Below are 21,537 nucleotides of genomic sequence, written 5' to 3'. Positions count from 1 at the left end.
CATTTTATTTACTGCTTTGAGGTATACATTTCACAGGATCATTTATTCTTTCAATGTCATATGTATCCATACACTTAGGAAAAGAAATCAGGAAGTCATGCAGCAGAGATTTAGTGTTTTGTTCATTGCTGTATTCCCCATGTCTAGAAAGGTGCCTGGAATATTTTAGTGAAGGGAGACCATTAATAAACAAAATAAGTAAAGTTATGTAGCTTGTCAGGTAGAGAAATGCTATATGAAAAAGTTAGAAAGGGAATAGGAATGGTAAAAGTTGTGATTTTAAGTTAAGTGATAGAAAAGTCTTCATATATGAGTAAAAACCAGTAAGGAGGTTGTCCTGAACAATGGGCAAGAAATGTGCATAGGAGTAGAAAAGTAAAAAGTACTTAAATTCTGGAAATTCTTTCAAGGTATAGCTGAAAGAATGTTGGGTAGGAGAAAAGAGGAGAAGTCAAGGATTACTCCAAGATATTTCCCCTGAGCAAATGGAAGAATGGAGTTGCCCTTAAGATGAGGGAAATACGGAGGAGGAGGAGGGAGTGAGGAAGAGAACAGGACCTTAATTCTGGACATGTGAAGTTGGAGATACCTATTATATGTTTTAGTGGAACTGATGAATGGGCAACTGGAAATGTGAGTCTGGAGCTTAGGGGTTAAATCCAGGCTAGAGAGAGAGAACTGAGAGTTGTCAGTATGTAAACAGTATTTAAGGCCATGAATCTGGATGAGTTCACCAAGGGAGTATAGACAGAAAAGAGAAGGTCTAAGAACTGAGCCCAAATGCGTTTTGATTATTTAAACTACAAAGCCATTATATCTCCTGCTTTCCCTTTGTTTACAGGGCTCACTAAGCTATTATTAAGAGAAACTAACCAGATAAAATAAATTCACGATGATTTTTGTCCACCATTCCTCCAGATAGCTATAAATCAACTGGTGATTTTTCCTAGTTCTTCAGCTTTCAAAATTAAATAAATCTGTTCTCTCTCTCTCTCTTTTTTTTCCCCAATGACATTTCATTTTTTTCAAGATTTATTTATTTATTTGAGAGAGAGTGTGGTGGGGGGAGGCAGAAGGAGAGGGGGAGAATCTTCAAGCAGACGCCCAGCTAAGCGTGGAGACCAATATGGGGCTTGATCTCATGACCCATGAGGTCATGACCTGAACCAAAACCAAGAGTCAGACACTCAATCAACTGAGCCACCAAGCTGCCCTTGCCAATGACATGTTAAAGAAGGGTGCTACATTTGTATGCCTTCTGGGAGGTCTCCCTAATAATCACTCATAGCTAATCTATAACAACTATTTCTCAGCAATCCTAGGATGAATGACAATGAATTAGACAAGACTGAATACACCACAGCTTTAACTAGTTTTGTTCTCTTCTCTTTTAGTTTGGCTTTCATCCCACCCATTGTAAGTACATACTTCTGGTTATCTGACTTCAGGATTACTTTTTTCAGAAAATAAGAGAAACCATTACGCTTCTCTGCCTTCACAGAGCCATCAGTTATCATCTTTTCCTAACATTGTAGGGAGAGAATGTAGGCAGTTAGGAGGCTAGCAGGATAGCAGGATATTTTATTTGTTTCTATATTTTTGCTTTACATTAAAATGAAAAGAATACTTTCTTATTATCTTGTATCATCTTGTAACTTATGGTTCGTACATTACCTAAAATTTCTTGATCACTTCCCTATGCAATTCTGCTGGTAGTTTCACTAACGTAGGCCAATTTCCATTTAGGGCCCTTTAATTTACACTTTGGACAGCTGTACAATTCCGTATTAAGCTTACTTGTCCTCTTCCTGGCATTCCTGTGTATTTGTTTTAGTTTTTCCTGTTTATAGAACTATGAGTTTAAAAAGTATGATTTTCTTAACCTTGGATTTGATGAAAATGTCAACTCTGCATCAGAGTCTACCACATTTGGGGCCTTAGTTGGCACTGAAACTACTTTATAAACTACTGTTACTCAGGCCCTGGAAATCCAACTCCTCTGGGGGAGTTGATAAAAGGGCTGCAGGAATGGAATAGAAATAATTTAAACACAGAAATCAGGACTATATCTTCATTCAAAGGTTCTCCAAGCTCTGGGGCACCTGGGTGGCTCAGCCGGTTAAGCATCTGCTTTTGGCTCAGGTCATGATCCCAGAGTCCTAGGATCAAGCCCTGCATTGGGCTCCCTGCTCAGTGGGGAGTTTGCTTCTCCCTCGTCCTCTGCCTGCCGCTTTGCCTACTTGTGCTTCTTCTCTCTCTCTCTGTCTCTCTGTCAAATAAATAAATAAAATCTTAAAAAAAAAAACACTAATAAATAAATAAATAAATAAAAGATTCTCCAAGCTCCATCCTAATGTCATCATGTTCTAGCCACCATGGAATATTTTCAGTTTTGATGTAAGCAACTCGTTACTTCAACAATTTGCTTAAAAAAATGCTTTGTAACAAATATTTATAAGACAGAGTCGTATGTGGGATGCCTGGGTCATTCAGTCGGTTAAGAGTCTACCTTCAGCTCAGGTCATGATCTCAGAGCCCTGGCCCCACATTTGCATTCCAGGCTCCCTGCTCAGCAGGGAGTCTGCTTCTCCCTCTTCTTCTGCCTCAGACTTGTGCTCCCTCTCTCCCTATCTCTCTCAAATAAATACAATCTTTAAAAAAATAAAAATAAAAAGATGGAGTCATATGTGGAAATGAAAACAGACCAGAAATACAACTGAAACACACTTGCCTGACTAATACCTTTTGACAAGTATTATCAGCCAATAAACTATCCATTCTACCAACTAGGTTCATTGCTGGTTTCATTTCATACTTGCATGCTGCAAGCTTTCATGCTATTAGCAAACAGTTCACGGAATAAATTATCATTACAATAACCAGAATAACAACAACAACAACAAAAGGTACAGGCCCCTATCTATACTTAACTGGACAAATTCCTCTCCACATATCCATATCCTTAGTGATGGTCTTAAACTAAAACAGGGACAATCAATCAGGGACATTTTATATAAGCTAGAGCTGTAACTTTTGGTAGTGACTGAAGTTTCTTCAAAATTCTTAAGATAAATAACGTATATCATTCAATAGATCTTTCTTATTCACAATATTGACTCAATCTACACTACCAGAACTTTTTTTTCTTTTTTTTTGAGAGAGAGAGAGAGCATGTGTGCGCATGGTGTGGCAGCGGGGACAGAGGGAGAGGGAGAGAGAGAATCTTTTTTTTTTAAGATTTTATTTATTCGTCAGAGAGAAAGAGAGAGAGCACAAGCAGGGGGAGCATCAGAGGGAGAGGGAGAAGCAGGCTCCCCACTGAGCAGGGAGCCTGATGCGGGCCTCGATCCCAGAACCCTGAGATCATGATCTGAGCCGAAGGCAGATGCTTAACCAACTGAGCCACCCAGGCGCCCGTCCACTACCAGAACTCTTAAACTGAACCTCTAGTTCTAGCCATGATGAAGTAGCAGGTATTGGTCTTAGTTTAAACAAAAATAAAACCAGACAAAACATATAAAACAACTGTTTTCAGATACTGGACAGCAGATAAGGTCAATTTCATCAGAAATATAAAGGCCCTAAATATATATGCACCTAATAATAGAGCTTCAAAATGCATAAAGCAACTACTAATAGAATGGAAAGGAGAAACAGACAAATCTAAAAATATAAAGATTTCAATATTCCCCCATCAGCAGCTGATAAAACAAGTAGACTAAAAATCAGTAAAGATATGAGACTTAAATACACTATCAACCAACTTGACCTAATTGTCACTTATAGAACACTACACCCAACTTCAGCAAAATACATATTTTTTCATGAATAATTCTTTTTAAGGGGTGCCTGGGTAATTGAGTCGGTTGAACATCCAACTCTTGGGTTTGGCATGGGTAGTGATTTCATGGTTGTGGGATAAATTCCCATATGGGTTCCACACGGAGTCAGTTCAAGATTCTTTCTCTGTCTCCATCTGCCCCTCTCCTCCACTCTCTCTCTTAAATAAATAAATAAAACTTAAAAAAAAAAGAAAAATTATTTTCAAGTGTACACATTCTTTTCAAGATTGTTCAACATTCACTAAGACCATATTCTGGGACATAAAACAAGTCTCAATGGATTTAAAAGGGCTGAAATAATATATTCTCTGACCACAATGTAATTAAACTAAAAAATGATAACAGTAAGATATTTGGAACAGACCTAAATAGTTGATAATTGAACAACACATTTCTTTTTTTAAAAGATTTTATTTATTCATTTGAGAGAGAGAGAGCACGAGCAGGGGGAAGGGCAGAAGGACGAGCAGATACTCTGCTGAGCATGGAGCCACATGTGGGGCTCCATCCTAGACCCTGAGATCATGACCTGAGCCAAAGTCAGACGTTTAACCAACTGATCCTCCCAGGTGCCCCTTGAACAACACCTTTCTAAAGAAATCATAAGGGGAACTGGGAAATATTTTTAACTGATTGAAATAAAACCATTTAAATTTGTGGCATGCAGTTAAAAGGAAAATTTAAAGCTTTGAATGATCATATTAGAAAGGATGAAAAGTCTCAAGTCATTGACCTCAGCTCCACCTTCAGGAGCTAGAAAAATAAAAGCAAATGGAAAATCTGCTCCCTCTACTCATAACACTTCTGGCACTAGCTGGAGTTAGCCCACAGGTTAAGGGTTCCGTCCAAGACCATCCCCCATTCCAGATTCCAGTCACAAGTTTGGGCCTCTTCTACTTCTCACCAACTGGTTATAAATCAGGAGTTCCCACATCCTCCTTCTTGGGTCTAATAATTTGCTAGAATGGCTCACAGAACTGAGCAAAGTGTTTTACTTGCTATTATCAGTTTTTATATAGGATAGAATTCAGAAACAGCCAAATGAAAGAGATGCATAGGGCAAAGTATGTGGGAAGGAGTGCAGATTTCCCATGCTTTCTCTGGGTGCATCATTCTCCCCAAGACCTCAATGCATTCACCAACTGGAAAGCTCTCCTAACCCCTTTGTTTAGGGTTTTCATGGAGGTTCCATTATATATACATGATCGATTAAATCATTGGCCATTGGTGATAAACTCAATCTCAAGCCCGTCTCCTTTTCCTAGAGGTCAGACCTGAAAATTCTAATCCTCTTGTGGCATGGATAGTTCCTTGGGGGAACCAGCCCCCTTACTCAGAGTCACACCTCTTTAGCATAAACTCAGGTATGGTTGAAAGAGATTTCATTATCATAAACTTAGGTATGGTGGCCCCTGGCTGGCTCAGTGGGTAGAACATGTAACTCTTGATCTCAGGGTTGTAAGTTTGAACCCCATGTTGGGTGTAGAGATTACTTAAAAATAAATAAGTAAATAAATGAAACTCAGGTATGGTTGTAAGGAGCTTATTATGGATAACAGAAGATGCTCTTCTCATCCCCATTAGTTAGGAAATTATAAGTGTTTTTAGGAACTCTGTTCCAGGAACAGGTGATGAAGACCAAATATACATATTTCTTATATCGCAATATCACAAAGAGCAAATTAAACCCAAAATAAACAGACGAAAAAAAACAACAAAAACAAATCAATAAATCATAAATCAATAAAATATGCAAAAAAATTGAAATCAATGAAACCAAAAGCTGGTTCTTTGAAAAAATTACTAAAATTGACAAACCTGTAGCTAGAGTTGCCAAGAAAAAAAGAAAACACAAATTGCCAATACAAGAAATGATAAAGGGGACATCACCACAGATCTTACCAACTTTAAAATGATAACAAGAGAATAAGTGTTATGCCAATAAAATCAGCAACATTGATGAAATGAACAAATTCTTTGAAAGAGGCAAATTACCAAAACTGATACAAAGAGAAATAACAGATGTGGATGGATATCTCTATATTTATTAAATAAATTGAAGGAAGTTATATTTGTATATTAAAATACTTCCACAAAGAAAATTCCAGTCCTCATTGGCGTCTGGGGTGATTTCGAACAAACATTTAAGGAGAATATAAAATCAATCCGACACAAATTCTTTCAGAAGACAGAGGAAGAGGGAACACTTCCCAACTCAGTTATAAAGCAATATAACACTGATACCAAAACTAAACAAGGACAATATAAGAAAAAAAAGAGACTAAAATCCTTCATTAACATAAGTGCCAAAATCCTTAATAAAATATTAACCAATCAAATCCAATACAAAACATAAAAAGGATCAAGTGGAATTTAATCCTAGGAATGTAAGGTTGATTTAACATTCAAATCAGTTAATATAATTCACATTAACAGAATAAAGGAGGAAAATCATATGAACATCTCAGTTGGTGTGGGAAAAGAATTTAACAAAGTTGAACACCTGTTCATTGTAAGGACACTGAACAAAGAGAAACAGAAGGAACCTTCCTCAATGTAATAAAGATCATCTACATAAAACCTACAACTAACGTCATACTTCATGGGAAAAAGCTGAACTGTTTTTTCTCTGGTATAAGAAAAAAAGGCATGGATGTTCACTACTTCTGTCCTAGTCAGTACAACAAGGCAAGAAAAAGTAATAAAAGGCATAAATATTGGAAGGAAGAAGTAAAACTATTTTTATCTGCAGATGTTATGATTACCTATGTGGAAAATCCTAAGGAACAGACAAAAAAAGAAGGAAGAAAGGAAGGAACAAATAAAGGAACGAGGGAAGGAAACCTAGAACCAGTACGTGAATTTTGCAAAGTCTCAGAATACAGGATCAACATGGAAAAACAAATTGTACTTCTGTATATTAGCAAAACTAACTGGAAGATGACATTAAAAAATAATACCATTTATAATGCATCAAAAAACAAAATATATGGAAATAAATTTAGTGAGTAATGTATAAGACTTCTACAAAATATTACAGACAGAGATTGAAGATGTAAATAAATGGAGAGTTTATACCATGCTCATGTAGTAGGAGACTTAATATTATCAAGGTATCCATTTTCCTCAAATTGATGTAGATTTAACACAATCCCAATTAAAATCCAAGTAGGCATTTTTGTAGAAATTGAATCCAGTGATATTGATGTAGTATCAGCAAATATACAAATGTAACAGGTAAGAGGCAGACTTGTATCTTGAACCTACCACAGGGAAAAACTTCTAATTTCCCTTCAGATTAGTTGCTAAAAGTAACAGGAATTCTGTTAGAAAGGTATATTATGTATAACAATCTCAGGGATGAATTCCAATCAACCTTAAAATGAGATGAAAAGAGACTACATTAGTGTAATACAGAAATTATTTTTTCCTTTGTTTTTCATGTCTATTTAGTAAATACAAATGAGGTACATCCCGGGTAAAACACCAGATAATCCCATTTTATTGTCGTTGGATTTTTTTTTTTTTTTTGAAGAATAGAACAATCGAGAATTTTGGTAATGTGCATCCTCTGGGTTGTATATAATTTATTTTATGGAACAGAAAAAGTCCTTGCCACATAAAAGGCACTATCAGAATGGAACTAGGAAACTGGAAGAGTGCTGGGAATTGCTTAAAAGAATAAAAGAATTCTCAACTAAATGGAATTTAAATAAAAACAAAGCAAAAAGAATAAAAGAATTGAACTAACATTAGAACACCATATAATTTTATATGGTTATTTTATAAATACTATAAAAGCTCTTTCAGCTAAAAACATATTTTTAATCATGTAAAGGAAAAAACAGCCTTTAAAACAATGGGTCAGATATTTCATTAAGAACTCACTTCAGGGAGCCTGAGCATTGTAGGAAATAAAACACACTAAAGGTTGTATGACTACCAGAGGGCAGAGATCAGTATAAATACGGGGTGTGTCATATGACAGTATGTGTTACCTACTCAGTAATCGCGGCAAGTAAAGAAGCAGGCAGAGAGAGGAGATGACGTCATAATTTTAAATCAATGGAATTCTTAGAAGAAAGAAAGAAGAGAAGAGTGAATGGTTTGCTAACAAAACAAAGTTGGATGATGCTAATGCAAGACGTGTGGCTGTCTTAATAGCCCATGTTACGTTTCTTGTATATAAAATAAGAGAAGACTTGCCAGTTTGTATTTTTTCAGATTTAAAAGAAAAGACACTACCAGAAAAAAAATCTGTTCCTCTTCAAATTCTTCCCCTTAAAATGGCCATCTCCACCCTAAAATCAGAAACCAAGCCAGTAAGAACCAGCAATAAGAACTAAAATATATGCTGCCAAAATCTTGGCTGTATTAATGTTAAATTATATCTTACTAATATATTCTATGTAAACTACTAATTGATAGACATGCTGGTCAAGCCGAAAGATTTGCTTCAATGCTTTCCTCCATTTCTATCCTTTTAAACCAATTTTATGATATGTTTAAATGCTGTTCTAGAATGTTCAGTGTGGAACCAAATCCATATTTCATGCTTATCAAGTATAACTGTTTGTTCAGAAATGTTTGGTGCTCCCAGACACTGAGATCTCATTTTATTACACAATTAGAAACTTTTCCTTCTTTAATTATACAATTTTGAACCAAAGCTAAGAATGACCATTAATCATACATGACTAAGATAATAGATCATCAAATAAAATTATATGATTTAATGTAAGTTGCAGTTTTATTAGGATGCACCAATCAGGCAATTTTTAAAAATTAGTGTTCAAATTAAGAAAATGTGAATAATTCAAAGGTCATTAAATTTAAAAACAAATTTAGGTGAATGTACACGCAACTAACAGGATTTATGATATATCTGTAGAATTCTCTAGTCAGTATTTTTTTGTGTGTGTCATATTAATAAAAAAGGATTTTTTTTTTTAACCATACAAAGATTCTGGGATTCCCTGAATTTTCAGCTGCTGCATTTTCTACTCTACATCTGGCAGGTTCTTCTTCCTTTCAGTTTGTGCATTTCCTGTATTCTAAAAAGTAAATAGAAACAGGACCTTAATTGAGGAAATGGTGGGTCTTGGCTAAGGAAATACAGCCACAGATAAGCACTTGTACTTTGCACCTGGGGTTTGTTTTATAAGGGAGACTATTCACCGAAGTATTCCTCATGATCATCATGAGACAGAACGAAAGGTGGCTTTTGTATGGACTCTTTCCTCTCTTGCCTAACTCATCAGCAATAATTTAGGGTTTCTCTTAGATCGTATTGTCTATTCAATATACGTATACATTAATTCAGTATACATTTAAGATTCCTGAAAGAGTTGAAGGTACAACTCAGAAACACTTGGATCTGAGTAGGTAATTCAAAAACAAGTCAATGGCACAGCCAAGAATGGAACAGAAAAGTTGCTATTTCCTACCTTGCACTTCTAAAAACATGTCATTCTCTCTTGTGCTCTAAAATAACGAACTACCAACTCAAAATTTAGGACATTTTCTTAATTCTGACATTAATATATTAGAAGTGTTTGGACTAGCCCTATATGTAATTTCATGGGCTTGTCAGAACTGCATATGAAGAGGTAACACAAACAAACTATGACCATCGTTGATGATTACTCTAATAACCTTATCTGTTTCAAGGTCACTCTTAGAAAGGTCATCTTTTAAGCAGTTCTACACCACATGAGCAAGAATTTCCCCCTTCCAATTTATTTATGTATTTTTTTTTTTAAATGAAAGAACTGTCTGGAGCATTCCTTTCTTCCTGCATCGGAATATACATTTAGTTCCAGAGGCTCTCATAGGACAGTAGGATAAACACATGCAGCACACTATGAGGAGCCTAATACACAAACTCAGGAACCTCATTTAGTCAATCATTCACAAAGTGTGCAAAGTGTGTGCTGTTCAACATGCTGGGACATCAGTAAGTTACCCAAGTTTAAAAATTTAAGCCACCTTTCACTTTCTTTAATGAACTAAAAGATGACCATTAATGACTTCCTTGTTCTGTCTAGAAAATATCTCCTCTTTCCAGCAAGGTGGATTGTGGAGTTCTTAACATGTTCTAAGCCAAAAATAAGGCATAAGCATCACTATGAAGATATATCTAACAGTTATCTGGTAACTCTTTAATCCGAAAGACTTAGAAATTGAGTAGACATAGTGAAAATGCCTTCTTACCTGGTTTTGAAGTTTCTCTATTTTTCTAATTTCTCCAAATTTCCATAGTAAGTATGTGCTAATTTTATCATGAATTAAAATGTAATCAATTTTATTTATAAAATAAGAAACTGATCAATGAAATTGATGATCTTACAAACGTGTAGACTAGAAGGCTGTTCTATATGATTTAATTAAGTGGGTGGTGAGCACAATGCCCCTCCCTTAAAAGAGTGTCTTTGGAGAGAGGATCTTCAAGATTTCCAAATAAAATTCAAGACTCTGGTAGGCAGGAATTGGGACATTTCAACACAGTTATCTGATAGCCGGCTGAGAACAAATCTTTGTGAAAATAGAACAATAGGTGGACAGCAAAGATAAACTGAAAACAGGAAGGGAGGGGCTAAAGATAAATACATATGTTCCTGTGGCCAGTATAACTATATGTTCACACCATTATTTGTTTCCTCTGGCATGGTTTACCTGCCCAATATTATGTAATACACATAACACACGCAGTATTTTCCCTGGGTACCATTTATGCTAATCACTGAACATTCAAATGAGGGCTGGTATTAATTACCCCTCCCAAATAACTTTTTAAAAATTTAACTAGTATATCATTTTAAGAGAATATAGACCTGTTTCTCATGTTCAAAGACTACATAATTTTGAATTTTTATATAACTTTCCAATAGTAGTAACTAAATTTACACACCAAGGGTTCCAAATAGCACTCCATACTAAAACTATAAATAGAAAAGTTTTACCTCTTGTTTTTCTTGATTTTGATCCACATTAAGTAAAGTTGGTATTTTAGATGAATCTGTTTTCTTTGATTCCCTCTTCAGCACTTTTATCTGTTTAACTTTTGCAAAAATATATACAATGACAATTTGTTATTCCTACCTTGAAATTTTACTTTCCTTTCCAAGAGTTTCAAATAGAAATTCTGATATCTACTAAAGTCAGTTTCTCAGTTTATTATAAAGGAACTGAATAAATCATCAGTTGTAATGGTAAAATATGTCAATCATAAATGATCTGTTTTATAACGTTACAAATAGCCTACCAGGTATTAAAAGAAGACATTTAATTTTTTAAATTCTGCAGATAACTGTTAAGTGGATCAGGTAATTCCTCTTGAACTGTACTAGTACTATTTTCTTGCTATTATATTAACTTTTCACAAGGTGTCACTGTTCTTCAAAGAAACAAAACATATACTGTGCAAAAAAAAAAGGAGTTTCATTTAAGAGCTCAGTACATGTTATAAATCTTAATCTACTAAATCCTTGGATGCCTGAGGCACATACATTCCTGCTATTATCTGGGCAAAAATCATGGGGAAACAAAGGAAATTGATTTACTCCAGGTAGTAGACTGAATCAAAATCACTTTCTTCAAATACTGTTCTAACGTATCAACAATATTGAGCTAAGAAAAAATCTGCCTTTTAAAGTTTCCTTAATTCCTCTTTAAAAACTCTCTCCTTCAAGTCTTACTTCTTATTTGACGATGAGGGAAAAATTTCTCCTCAGCTGATAATATTTTTCACAGCAATTTACTACCTCGTGTCTAAATCACATCATAAATGTAAGTTATCTTACCAAAAAAGGTCTTCTTGTAAAAGCTACCATCTGGGTATTTGTAAAGCTAGGCAACAAATATGTACCTTCCATTCCTTTCACCTCCTTGGGCTGTACTGTGAAAGGCAATTCTGGGAAATGGAATTCCTTCCTGTCAGATCTGGAAAAATTCAGCTTTCTTTTGTTTCCGTTTGCCATTTGGTCACTTTGACCTGTTCGCTCATTAAATACACTCTTCTCCATTTGGCTCTAAACAAGCAAATAAACAAGAGTTAATTTGAAAAAAAGATGTGTAACTGTTTTTTGAATGATAAGCCTAAAATTGCTAGCCATTTTGAAGGTAATAAGATAGACATTGTATGTTATTTTATGCAAAGTTATTTTAATAATTAATAAGTAGACTACCAGGGGTGCCTGGGTGGCTCAGTTGGTTAAGTGTCTGCCTTCAGCTCAGGTCATGATTCCAGGGTCCTGGGATCGAACCCCACATTGGGCTCTTTGCTCAGCAGAGTCTGTTTCTGCCTCTCCACCCACTCGTGTGCTCGCTCCCTCTCTCTCTCTCAAATAATTTTTAAGAAAAGAATTAGAATACCATTTAAACACATAAACATCAAATTCCAATAAAAGTTTCATGAAGCAAACTTTTAAAAATACGTTGGATATTCTGAGAATAAAAGTGTTGATCAGGAGAACCACCATCTTAACTTTTAATTTATAATCCTATTCATTGTACTCTGACTTTGGACAAATTGCTTCAGCTCATTTTGTTAATTTATTTTTCTATTTACAAAATGATGTACTGTGGACACGGGGAGAACCCAGCATTCTAGAAAACCCTTTGTGTTACCTATTTTTTACCTATTTTTGCTCATTTGGTTACAGATGATAAAAACTCTCCAAAGTTAATGAACGCTCTACCACAATGCAATGTGTAGTATCTTACTGTGTGGATATATATTAACATGCCTAATGAGTCACTTGCTTTTAGATAGATTTGTGTTGTTCTCAATTTTTTAGTATTATAAGTAACATTATGCTTCAATTTTGAATAAGCTACTTCCCTATGTAAAAAATGAGGGAATGAATGACATTGATTACATTTTTTTCTAGTAAAAAGTTTAATGCATCTATTTGGCAATTGCCTTTAATCTATAAAATATTAAAAACATTTTTGGGGGAGTGAAAGACCAAAAAGTCTTGTGAACTTTTTTTTTTTAAAGATTCTGAAGGGTTTTGTTGTTGTTGTTGTTGTTGTTGTTGTTGTTGTTTTTTAAGTAATCTCTACACCTAATGTGGGGCTCAAACTCATGACTCTGAGATCAGAGTTGTATGCTCTTCTGACTGAGCCGGCCAGGTGCCCCAAGTCTTGTGACTTTTAAGGGTGAAAATCTTAACTTTTTTTTGTGCAAGTCACACATAAAATACACAAATCAAATTATAAGAGATTAACTCAAATTGTGAAAGCACAAAGGAAACGACGACCTATTTTCATCTCAGGAAAAAAAAAAAGCTAAAAGCACATTTTTCAAAATTATTTTTTAAATTTTATTTTTGAGAGAGAGTGTGTGTGTGAGAGCGGGTGGGAAGGGGCAGAAGGAGAGAGAGAATCTCAAGCAGACTCCACATTCAGTGCAGAGCCCACTGTGGGGCTTGATCTCATGACCCCAAGATTATGACCTGAGCTGAAATCAAGAGTCAGATGCTTAACCAACTGAGCCACCCAGGCACCCCTAAAAGCACATTTTTAAAAATGTTGGAGCCCCCAAAATAGAAAAAAGGATTTGGTGGGGAGGGAGTCAAGGATAATGTTGAAAGAAGCCATGTTTTAATGACTAGCTTCTTGCCTTACTTGAGTGGGACCTGCATCCTCTTGCCTGCTATTAGACAATACCTGTCCAATAGATTGTGAAGAAGTATGTCTCTTTCTTGCTCGTTCAGTCAACCTATTATTTAAAAATGAATGCAAAGTTATTAGAACTCCCCAGAAGTACTTCTGTTTTAGCTTCAATAATGAAAAAGTTATATTGTGGTAGTCTAAAGTTTGAATAGTGAGTGCCAAATTGCGATTGTGAGTGTGTAAGTGCCAACTGCTCTAAGTAGGTGAAAAGAGCAGAGAACAACTTGCTCATGACTAACATCAGTGGTAACAACCATATTGTGGGATTACTCTAGCTGGCTTACTTAGTCCCTTGTATCTGTTTTAAATCTGGACCTTTCTCTTTCTTTTTTTTAAGTAAGCTCCACACCCAACATGGGGCTTGAACTCACAACCCTGAGATCAAGAGTCATATGCTCTACAGACGGAGACACCTGGGTGCCCCTAAATCTGGCTCTCCTAACTACTGGGTTTCTGAATTTCTGAGCTTGCTGTCCAAGGCTGGTTCACAACCATGGTTATTGCAACCATGGTATTGGGATTATCTCAAAAATGAATGGGCTCTTGCTGTCTGTAGCCTGCTGTACCTTTGGACTGACACAGAAATGTCCACTTGCCCACCTCTGCAGACCCCTCAGCTTCACAACTTATAGTCCAAACCAGTCTGCTAGCATTGGTTTGGGATACTGAACGTAGTCTCCTCTCTCATCTAGAGTCACAGTAGTTTCCTTAAATTTAGGACTGGCCGCGATGCCTTGCTAGATAGACCCTTGCTATACAACACACTGCCCTTGATTAAGCAAACTCATGGTACCAATCTTCCAATCTGTATCAGTAGCTAATTCTACAACTGGCCCAATATGTTGTTTTACTTCCAAAATATTTTACCTTCAAAAGTTAATTGCCTGTAAAAGATTATTTTCAACTATTCATTCTCCATTTAGAAAGTTTGCTATGATACAGACAAAATGCTTACTTTGTTATACTAAGACAGATCAATACCAGAACCGAGGTCTCATCAACTTTTTCTTCTTCAGGTGGGAAGAAATTATTCTGAGTGTCTTTTTTTTTAAATGAGGTTTTTCCAAAAGGCATTAGTGATAAATTAAACATCTATATAAGTAAAAGAAGTTAATTTTTTCTATAATATTCTTAACAAACAGTAATGGCCCATTATATGATTATAATTTTAATACATCTTCAAATTCAGTTTATATATAGACACTATGAACTTGATTCTTTGAAATACCATTATATAGGAGCATTGTGTTACTTAGGTCCATTTCCTTCTGTCTCTTTTCTGTTAAACTCACCTTGAATTGGGATGGGAAAGATTTGAATTGGGATTTGAAGCCATCAAATTACTGCTAGTTAGATTGATGGGTGGCATCATCATACTTCCTCCAGCATGTGGATCATCTTTCATGCCATTAGAATTAGTGCTGGGATTGACAGGGTTTGGTGGTTCATTGATTACAGCTTTTGTATCTTGAGACATAGTATGAGCATTTTCAATGTCATCCTGTTGACAATGTCCACCTTCACACTCTATCTTGTTTGGTTCTGAGATATCTCCTGTTCCTCCTTTGACTTTAATAACTCTGACTTTTATTTCCTTGGGCTTTTTCTCTTTTTCCATTTCCTGGAATAGATACATCCAAAATCTGAGTCAGAAGAATAGTTATTTTTACCATTAGAGTGCTTACTATAATACAGTTCTACCAACTAAAAAGAGAACAACTTTTACCTTTCCCAAAACTGGAGTATTTAGCAGTGTATTGGTATGAGTTGTTTTCCTTTCATCTTTCATAAGTTCATTTTCTTTAGAATTCTCTTTTGGTTTTAGCAGTGTATTGGTATAAGATGTTTTTCTTTCATCTTTCATAAGTTCATTTTCTTTAGAATTCTCTTTTGGCTTTATGAATGAGTTGACTTTTGCTTCTTGTAGTAATTTAGCTCTCAGTTCTGGTATGAATCTGATAAAACAAGCAATATCAACAAATAATCTTCTTATTTATGTAGATAAAGTATTTTATCTTTAATAGACCACTTAATTTATATGTCATCTATAGCATAAATAATCAATAATGCATGCCAAGAGATGGTACAATATTTAATACAAATTGCTTCCTGGTAAAGATACATCTTCCAAAAATTTTTGCATGGGAATTTGCTACATAAAACTCTTACAGAATAGGTTTATATGGATTAGATTCCTGTTGTGATACAAACTTTACTCAATAAAAGTTTCATTTTGATAAATACTTTCAAGGAAAACTCAGGTCATTTTGTCCTTTTTGTGGTTCCTTTAAGGTAACAGTACTTAAAAGATCAGCTAATTAGCTTTTGAAATATTATTCTAGAGAAATAATTTTAGTACAAAATGTAACAGAATACATCAATATCAAAGGGAGATTATTTTGGTTTTGGTTTGAATTTTTTTAAGTTACTTATTTTTTAATAGAAAAATCCATTCACATAGCTCAAAATCCAAAATGCTACATGGAAAAATCTCCTTCCTACCCTGCCCCTGAGTTGCATAGTTACCCTCCTTGAAGCAGCTACAATTATGTTTTATTTTATTTTATTTTATTTTATTTTATTTTATTTTATTTTATTTTATTTTATTTTATTTTAAGTAAACTCTACACCCAGTGTGGGGCTCGAACTCACCACCCTGAGATCAAGAGTCACGTGCTATACTGACCGAGACAGTCAGGTGTCCCCTAGTTTGTGGAAATTTTAAAATATCATTCTGTGAGTGAATTCTTCCCCAGTTTAGCCCAATCTTGCCAGAGCTGCGCAAGACACATGTCTAGTAAAGTGTAATGTGAAGAGATGAAGAAAACAACCAGTGTGATTCATTTGGCTGAATAAGAACACGTCATACTTCTGTCAAAACACCCTTGTATTGCAGAAGGTTCTGTGAAAGGGAGAGGCCTCTTTTCAAAGGAAAGGGTCTTCCCCAAACATTTTCTGAAGACTGTATCATTGGAATTCAAGAACCTTCACTCCATCCATCATACTAAAATCCTAGGATCTTAGTACCCAAGAGAGTACCCAATCAACATGGTCTACGAACAACTGATATGAGCAACTTTTTAATTCAATAACAGGCACTTTTTTCATCAATGGCACTTTCAATATATCTTCTTCTCATTTTTTTTGTTTTACATCAAAATTCTTGGTTTGTTTTATATTAAAATTCTCTGAATGCCTAAAGTTCTAAGTACTCCAAAGGATTCTCTCTTCTTTGTCTTTTTCTAGTTTAGTCTATCTTCAATGGCTGTTCCTGGACTATTCCATGCCTAATCTTAAGTCCATCACATTTTAAAATGATGTCCATCTTTTCTGACCTCACATCCAAAGCCCACCTGAATTACTCTGTAATTAAAGTAAAAAAATTTCTGTTTCTTTCAAAGCCCAAATAGAAAATGGTGGGTTTTTGTTTTGTTTTGTTTTGTTTTTAGAAATACAGCTGATTTAAGCCAAAATATGGAAAGAGCCCAGATGTCCATCGGCAGATAAATGGATAAAGAAGATGTGGTATATACACAATGGAATATTACTCAGCCATCAAAAGGAATGAAATCTTACCATTTGTAATGACATGAATGGAACTAGAGGGTATTATGCTAAGCAGAATAAGTCAGAGAAAGACAAATACCATATGATTTCACTCATACATGGAATTTAAGAAACAAAACAGTTGAACATAGGAGAAGGGAAGGAAAAAAATAAGATAATAACAGAAGTAGGCAAACCATGAGAGACTATCAACTATAGGAAACAAGCTGAGGGTTGCTGGAAGGGCGGGGGGTGGGGGACAGGGTAACTGGGTGATGGGCATTAAGGTTGGCACTTGATGGAATGAGCACTGGGTGTTATATGCAACTGATGAATCACTAAATTCTACTCCTGAAACTAATAATATACTATATGTTAACTAAGTTGAATTTAAGTAAAAAATTAAAAAAAAAAAGAATACAGCTGATTTATAAATCTACATTGTCATTCTATATTACATACACAATGTAGGACACAGAAGGGCTAGAGGCCTGGTCCCTATCTTCAGGGAACTTCCACTTTGGTAGGGAGAATATGACAAAAAAAACCACTATAACAGAAAGTACATAAAGCAGAGGGAAAAAAACATTTGACATTATAACATACAGATCAGAGATGCTACCAGAAGAGGAAAAACCAGACTATTCTGAGTCAGAGGTCCAAATGGGAATAAAACTAAAAAGTATTGATTGTTTATTTACTATCTTCAGGCCTATGATTACCATTGAAAATGTGTATAAAGAGCTTAGCACACTGCCTAGGACATTGTAACTGTAATGCATGTTAACTACAATTATTTTCATTAGTAGAATTTTCATCATGATGCCTGTAAGTCTACCATAGACCTAGTTAATAGAGGAACTAAGTAAGTAAAATTTTTGTTAAATTGAATTTTTTTTGTGTGTAACATTAACCTATGTAGCAATTCTCATGCTAGGAAAATTCCCCGACATAAAACACTACAAAGTCCACACTCACTCAACATGCTTACTTTTCAATAAACCCATCTCTAGTAAAATACTCATGATGCAAAAGATCAGTAGATGATGTCCTCTGAGCAGGATCAATTTGTAAACAAGCCTAGAAAATGAAAAAAAAAAAAGATTCTAACATTAAGGAAGTTCTTAACAGGGCTCTATAAGGTAGAAATTAAATTTATTTGACATATGTAGAAGTAAGTAACTACCCAGAGCTAAAACCATTCTTGAAAAGATGGTTTAGACCTTAGGAATTTCTGACAATAGGTTCTGACATTTACTTCCCTAAGAAATTTGTACTTGTAAAGCATTATTATAGGTTAAATGTCCTGTGATTCTAGCCGAAACAGAAGTCAGTCTGCTTCTGCTGGAATTAGCAGAAATTAATTAGTTCATTTTGATCCTCTCATTAGCACTGTAAGGTGGAAAGCTGGTGGATTATTATTTTCATTTTACAGAACTAGAAGCATAATTAGTGATTTACTATATGAGAATTTTAACTCGTATTGTCTGAATTCTAATCCATTGCTTTTTCTATGGCATAATACAACTTCACATTCAAGCCCCCAAATCTTTCAATATTCCATTATGAGAACAGCTCTTTTTTTGTTTCCCTATCTTGGGAATACTTCAACTGAATAGAGAAACAAACAAACAAACAAAGCCCCACAAAACAAAAACAGATGATGGAAGGAAGAGTTTTGAAAATAAGTTGAACATCATAAATTTATATATAATCGAATAACTCATTGTAAATAGAAGATATTTTTAACCAAAATATTAAAGATAGAATTTGAATAAAAGCCATTTGCATTATAGTTTTCATTTCTTCCTTCAGAAGAAGGCAAAACATAAAAAGAAGGCAAAACATGATAATAAATGGTAATTTTTATTGATGTTTGCTATGTGCCACACAATACTCTACCTAGCTTTTTTCTATATCTTGAAGTCAACAACGACCCTACAGGTAGGTATTATTATTATTATCCCCATTGTACAGATAAGAAGACTCAGATCCAGAGAAATCAAGTAATTTGTCTAGATCTAACAAACAGAAGAGTAGAATTAAAATCCAGAAAATCCAAGGTAATTGAATATAATATTACCTTTTTATTTCAAAATGTATATGTTTAAATTGACTTACGAAAAAAGTTATAAAGATCTGCGATACAACAATATGAATATAGCTAACAGTACTAACTAACTAATATAACTAACAGTTTTGAAACACAAAAATTTCATGTTATGTGTTTTTTACCACAATAAAATACATTGACTTACAAAGCAAAATTGAGTTCATTATCTACTTTATGATGGGGGAATACCCGTCTACTTTATGATGGGAGAATACTGCAACTAGCTAAAAATATGTGCTTATTTAAGAATATGATAGTAATCCATCAATAAAGCTTAATAAGAAAAATGTTGGGGTGCCTGGGTGGCTCAGTTGGTTAAGTCTCTGCCTTTGGCTCAGGTCATGATCCCAGGGTCCTGGGATCGAGTCCCACATCAGGCTCCCTGCTTATCGGGGGAGCTTAGCACACTCCCCCCCACTCGTGGTGTCTTCTCTCTCTCTCTCTCTCTCTCTCTCTGTCTCTCTCTCTCTCGGAAAAATAAATAAATAAAATCTTTAAAAATGTTAAAAAAGTCTGCCCAAGTCATAGCCTATTAGAGGCAGACAAATTAGTCCTTCTTTGAATAATATAATTAGAAAATTAAAATACATGCCCTAGTTTGGAAAATGTAAGATATGATACTTGAGAAACAGACTGGCAGTTTCTTTAAAAATTAAACATACACATTACCTTAAACCCACCATTCCACTCTTAGATATTTACTCAGAATAAAAATTACATCTACAAAGACTTGTACATGATTGTTCATAGCAATTTTGTTTGTAACAGCCAAAAATAAGAAACAACCCAAAACAGGGGAATAGAGTAAAAATGGTTATATATCCTTATAATGGAGTACTACACAGTAATAAAAAAGGAATCAACTACTGATACACACAAAAACATGAATGTATCTATAAACCATAACGCTGAATCAAAGAGTATATACTATATAATTCCAGACATATATATCCTAGAAAATGTAAACTAATCTATAGTGATAGAGCAACTATAGTGATAGTTGCTAGATATATAGATAGTATATAGATAGATAGATAGATAGATAGATAGATCACTATATATATATAGTGCTCAATAGATAGATACAGATAATCTATAGTGATAGAAAGCAACTCCGAGGTTGTCTGAGAACAGAAATGGAGGGATAAGAGGATTGAAAAAGGATAAGAGGACATTTTAGAGGTTGATGGAAATGTTAGATACCTTGGTTGTGGTGTTGGTTTCATAGGTGTAAAAATCTATCAAAACTCATCAGATTATACATTTTAAGTATGTATAGTTTACTGTACATAATTACATCACAATAGTTTAGAAAATTTAAATCTAGGAAATGATACAAGCTTTGCCCCATATATTAAGATGGATTTTAAAGTTACAATAATCAATCAAACTGGTATTTATACTAGAATAAAAAAAGAAATCAATGAAATAGAAACAAACCCAAGTGCATATAAGCATTTTTTCTATGATAAATGTGGCCCTCCAAGTCACTGGATTATTCAAGTTGAAGAAAAATATTTACAACATAGATGACAAAAGACTAATATGCCTATTATTTTATAAATGTATATGAAAAAAGACAGTTTAATTGACAAATAATTTAATTAAACAAATAGTTTAATGATTCTTAAAATAAGAAATACAAATGGTCAATTAATATTAGTAAAATGTTCAACCTTTCCTGTGATGATAAAAGTGCAACTAAAAAAAATATGGTATTTTAAGCTTATTAAATTGGCAAATATTTTGGGGCACCTGGCTGGTTCAGTTGGTAGAATATGGTGACTCTTGATCTTGGGGTTGTGAGTTTGAGCTCCATGTTGGGTGTAAAGATTACTAAAAAAAATTGGCAAGTATTTTAAAAACTATAATATCCATTGTTAGATTGAGAGTGGGAATTTATATCCAGTGTTACTTGAGAGTACTTGAGTACGAATCAGTGAAATCTTTCTGGAGGAAAAAATAGCAAAATATATCAAAAATTTTGAAAAAACGTAAAGCCCGTGGCCCACTAACCCTGAGATCATGACCTCAGCTGAAATCAAGAGTTGGACACTCAACTGACTGAGCCACACAGGCACCCCAACGAACCTGATTTTTAATAAACTCTAGTTTTCTCTGGATACCAATGAAATAATTTTTTCCCATAAGAATACTATTTAGATGCTACATATCACATGTTTAGTCAGTTTACCTAAATAATAACAGCAACAATTAAAATTAACAATATTTGTTGACAGCTTATTCAAGGCCCTGTACTCAGAACATTTTCACCATTACCTCATTTAATTCTCCAGCCCCAGAAAATAAAGACCGTTAATGTTGTTTTATAGCCCCAGTAAACTGGGGCACAGAGAT

At 34.5% G+C, this 21,537-nt stretch overlaps 1 protein-coding gene across 11 annotated transcripts in view; it reads right to left on the bottom strand.

Moving 5' to 3' along the window:
- CDKL3 (cyclin dependent kinase like 3) overlaps positions 1–21,537 on the bottom strand; it is an 82,760-nt gene that overhangs the window by 9,553 nt on the left and 51,670 nt on the right. For 7 of the 11 annotated variants that reach the window (XM_087862270.1, XM_045794690.2, XM_087862269.1 and 4 more), the window contains 7 exons: positions 18,058–18,146; positions 15,247–15,475; positions 14,813–15,141; positions 13,473–13,566; positions 11,710–11,872; positions 10,805–10,902; positions 5,851–8,143 (listed from right to left, as the gene is read on the bottom strand). In XM_087862270.1, the coding sequence (XP_087718396.1) occupies positions 8,084–8,143; positions 10,805–10,902; positions 11,710–11,872; positions 13,473–13,566; positions 14,813–15,141; positions 15,247–15,475; positions 18,058–18,146 (1,062 nt within the window). In that variant the 3' untranslated portion in view covers positions 5,851–8,083. Of the gene's footprint in view, positions 1–5,848; positions 8,144–10,804; positions 10,903–11,709; positions 11,873–13,472; positions 13,567–14,812; positions 15,142–15,246; positions 15,476–18,057; positions 18,147–21,537 lie in introns of those variants that run through there. The other 4 variants (XM_087862273.1, XM_045794692.2, XM_045794688.2 and 1 more) reach the window with 3 other exon arrangements.

This window comes from Ursus americanus, chromosome 5, assembly GCF_024610735.1.
Source record: "Ursus americanus isolate L20-20 chromosome 5, mUrsAme1.1.p, whole genome shotgun sequence".
NCBI classification, from domain to species: Eukaryota; Metazoa; Chordata; class Mammalia; order Carnivora; family Ursidae; genus Ursus; species Ursus americanus.
Note: the sequence above shows the minus strand (reverse complement) of the source record. Positions and strands in the feature narration are given on the sequence as shown.